The following is a 3,494-nucleotide window of genomic DNA, read 5'->3' as shown; positions in this document are numbered from 1 at the left end:
TCTGGTTTCGTCCCTCCAGCAGTGGTTTTGGGCTATTTTTTGAGTAGCAGCTTTCTGCTTGGTGCCCCTCCTTCCCGCATCGGAAACAAGCAGTAGACTGGGGCTTGCTTGCAAGCCAGCTCTTTCATCCTCTTGGAGCTCCTGTGGGGGTGGGTGGGAGGGGGATTCTTGACTTTATCGCTGCCTCCCCGGTATTTGTTCCTGGCTAAGTCAATTTCCACATATGCTGCCATCTCATACCAGCCTTGCAGGTTGCATGGGGCCCCTCTATTCACACAGCTCTGGTATATATCTTGGTTCAGACCATCCATAAAACTGTTCATTAAAGCCTCCCCGGACCACCCTCGCTTATGCACAGACAACTCACGAAACTCTTGGATGTACTAAGTCACTGGATTTCTTCCCTGAGTAAGAAACTTCATCTTGGTTCTCACCTTTCGCCTTTCGCTCAGCTAGAGCAGTGTTTTTCAACCTTTTTTGTGCAAAGGCACACTTTTTTCATGAAAAAAATCACGAGGCACACCACCATTAGAAAATGTTAAAAAAAATTAACTCTGTGCCTATATTGACTATATATAAAGTAATTCTCTTGAATAGGAATCAAATAAACAAAAAGAAATTATTTTATAATTGTTCATATTTCTGTTTACTTAGTGCGAAACCTGGGCCTGTTTTTCTGAACACAAAGCTGATATTCTGGCAGGAATCGAAGAAAGACACACACGTAGCTCTTCATCAACATCTCTCAGTCTCTCTCTGTCTTTAGTTTTTATAGCAGTCAGGCTTGAAAAGCTCATCTCACACAGATATGTAGTGGAAAATGGGAGCAATGTCAAAATAGCTTTGTTTGCCAGAACGGGGAACTCCTTGGCAGTATCCAACCAAAAACTGTCCAAAGGTAGATCAGCAAATCTTAGCTTGAAACCACGATTTTGTCTCAGTTCAGTTAGTTCCTCCTGCTCCTGTAAAGTCATGTCCTTTCCACCAATTGATGCTGAGCTAAAAGGGTCCCTAACCCAGTCAAGGCATTCAGTGGAGACTGAAGAGAAATAAAATGACAACTTCTCCTCGAGAGTTTTTAAATGTTTAACTATTATCTCACACAGTGCAGCAGTGTGAACACTTTGCCATTGCTTGGTGAGTGTGAACATTTCAAGATTGCCACTTTCCACGTGTTGATGCCAGAGTTGCACCTTTGAACGGAATCCATTTATTTTATCTGCACTTGTAAGCAGGTTTTCATTTCGGCCTTGCATTCGTGTGCTCAGTTCATTCAGATGATGAAAAATATCTGCCAGGTATGCCAGCCTTGCACACCACTCATCACTTGCAAGCAGCTTTGCGTAATCTGACCTCTCATTTGTCAGAAACACTTTAAGTTCCTCCCGCAGCTCATACACACGAACCAAGACCTTGCCACGCGACAACCACCGGACCTCCGTATGAAACAGCAAGGTTTTATGCTTCGCTCCCATCTCCTCACACAAAGCTGCAAATATGCGACTTTGCACGGGTCGTGACTTTACAAAGTTTACCATGCGCACAACATCATCCAACACAGGAACTAGGTCTGCTGGTAAAGTCTTGGCTACGAGGGCCTCACGGTGTAAAAAACAATGTGTAACAATCACATCTGGACTTCTTTCCTTCACTCTGCTTACAAAGCCTTTGGTGTGCCCGACCATGGCTGCAGCTCCATCGGTGCAGACACTTGTGCAGTTTTCCCACTTAAGTCCTCCTTGTTCAAGGTATTCTGATGTGACCCGAAAAATTTCTTCTCCTGTTGTTTTTTCTGGCAATGCCTTGCAAAAAAAGAAGTTTTCTCTAATTGCATCACCATCCACAAAACGCACATTGGCCAAAAGTTGAGCATGTCCACTGATATCAGTAGACTCGTCAAGTTGCAATGCAAATTTCTTACTGATACGGATCTTTTCCAAAACCACACTTTTGATGTCTGCAGACATGTCATTAATACGTCTGGAAATTGTGTTGTCTGAGAGTGGGACTTTGGCTATTTCCTTAGCTGCTTCAGGTCCTAGCATCTCCTCTACAATAGCTTTGCAGGCGGGAAGTATTAATGTCTCTGCCACGGTGTGCGACTTTTTTGACTTGGCTATAAGTTCAGCAACTTGATAGCTAGCTTTAAGAGCTCTTTCATTTACCTTTGTGGTTTTTCTCATTAAAGTTGCCTGTTTCTCCATGTTTTCACGCAGGTGAACAAAATAGTCCGCATTCTTATTTTGAAGCGAAGGGTGTTTCGTTTGGAGATGGCGTTTAAGTTTACTTGGGACCATAGCACTGTTAGATAGCTTTTCACCACACACCACACACAGTGGAGTTGGTTTCTTTGCATCTCCAGTGAAAGTAAATCCAAATGAAATATAGCTTTCGCTATATTGCCTTGTGCCAGAGAATTTGCTTGAGCTAACCATCTTTGCTTTCTTTTGATCCCCCACTCATACTTGGGCTCTCATCTGGCTGCAAATTTTGTTCAGAGTCCAGTTCTTTCCTTTTCAAAAACTTGTCCATCACTGCAGTATTTAGCAACCACAATTGGAACTGGCAACTTGGTTATTAAGTGAAATTGCCTCTAAATAAAACTACTAAAACTACAACTGTGCTTATAATCTTACTTCAATTTTCCTTCCACCCTGACACACACACACCGAATCTACTTGCAATAGGACAACATGGGAATGTTTCCACAAGACATTTATACATGGTTAACCATGGTTTATTGAATTCATCCACTAATTTCTATTGGTTCTCATATAGATTGGGCTTACACAACACTTCTAGCTCTAGCATGGAAAAACTGTTGGCTAATGTGGAATTATGGCAGAGCCCTCCTCCCGCCCCAAAAGACGAGGCAAGCCACGTTGAAGCAAACAGCCTCCGCCACAATTTAAAAAAAAACAACCCAATGTCAGTTGTAGGAAAGGGGAAGAATGGCTGGAGGGGGAAGGGATTTTATGAATTACCTCTCTCTCTCTCTCACACACACACACACACACACACACATTCTCCCACGCACAGAGCGGGAAAGGCGAGCAGCGACGCCGGGCTGCTTCCTCCTCCTCCGCCGCCGCCGCCTTCACTACCCAGCAGACAAAAGCGAGGGCCGGCTGGCGGGGGCTGCTTTCGCCGCGGCTGTCAGTCCTGGCGAAGGGCGCGTTGCTTAGCCTTAGCAGCCGGACCCACTCCTAGCCCTTCTGGAGAGCGCAACGTACACATTCTCTCTCTCTCAATTTCTCTTGGCTTGAGGCTGCAGCTACTCTCAGGCAGGGTCAGCCCAGAGCCTGCAATGACAAGCCCCACTCTTGCGCGGCTCCCTCTTCCTCGGGCTCGTCGTCCCCTGGAGAAAATAGGATCGCGCACGTGTGCAACGGCCATGGGGTTTGCCCTAGCTCTGGTTCGGGTGAAAGGGACGACGGCGGCGTGAGATTAAGCGAATTCGCCCCGAAGGCTCTCAAGACAACAGAGGCCGAGTT

The 3,494-nt window shown here is 45.5% G+C and overlaps 1 protein-coding gene across 1 annotated transcript; it reads right to left on the bottom strand.

Moving 5' to 3' along the window:
- Positions 1-650: 650 nt before the first annotated feature.
- LOC148043119 (SCAN domain-containing protein 3-like) lies at positions 651-2,435 on the bottom strand. Its single transcript, XM_087728057.1, has one exon. The coding sequence runs from the start codon at positions 2,433-2,435 to the stop codon at positions 651-653; it is 1,785 nt and encodes a 594-aa protein (XP_087584183.1).
- Positions 2,436-3,494: the final 1,059 nt, after the last annotated feature.

The sequence above is a fragment of the Thamnophis sirtalis genome, unplaced genomic scaffold, assembly GCF_051295495.1.
Source record: "Thamnophis sirtalis isolate CommonGarterSnake01/CBP01778 unplaced genomic scaffold, rThaSir2_p1.2 scaffold_13, whole genome shotgun sequence".
In the NCBI taxonomy this organism is placed as follows: domain Eukaryota; kingdom Metazoa; phylum Chordata; class Lepidosauria; order Squamata; family Natricidae; genus Thamnophis; species Thamnophis sirtalis.
This window is presented reverse-complemented; position numbering and strand designations above follow the sequence as displayed.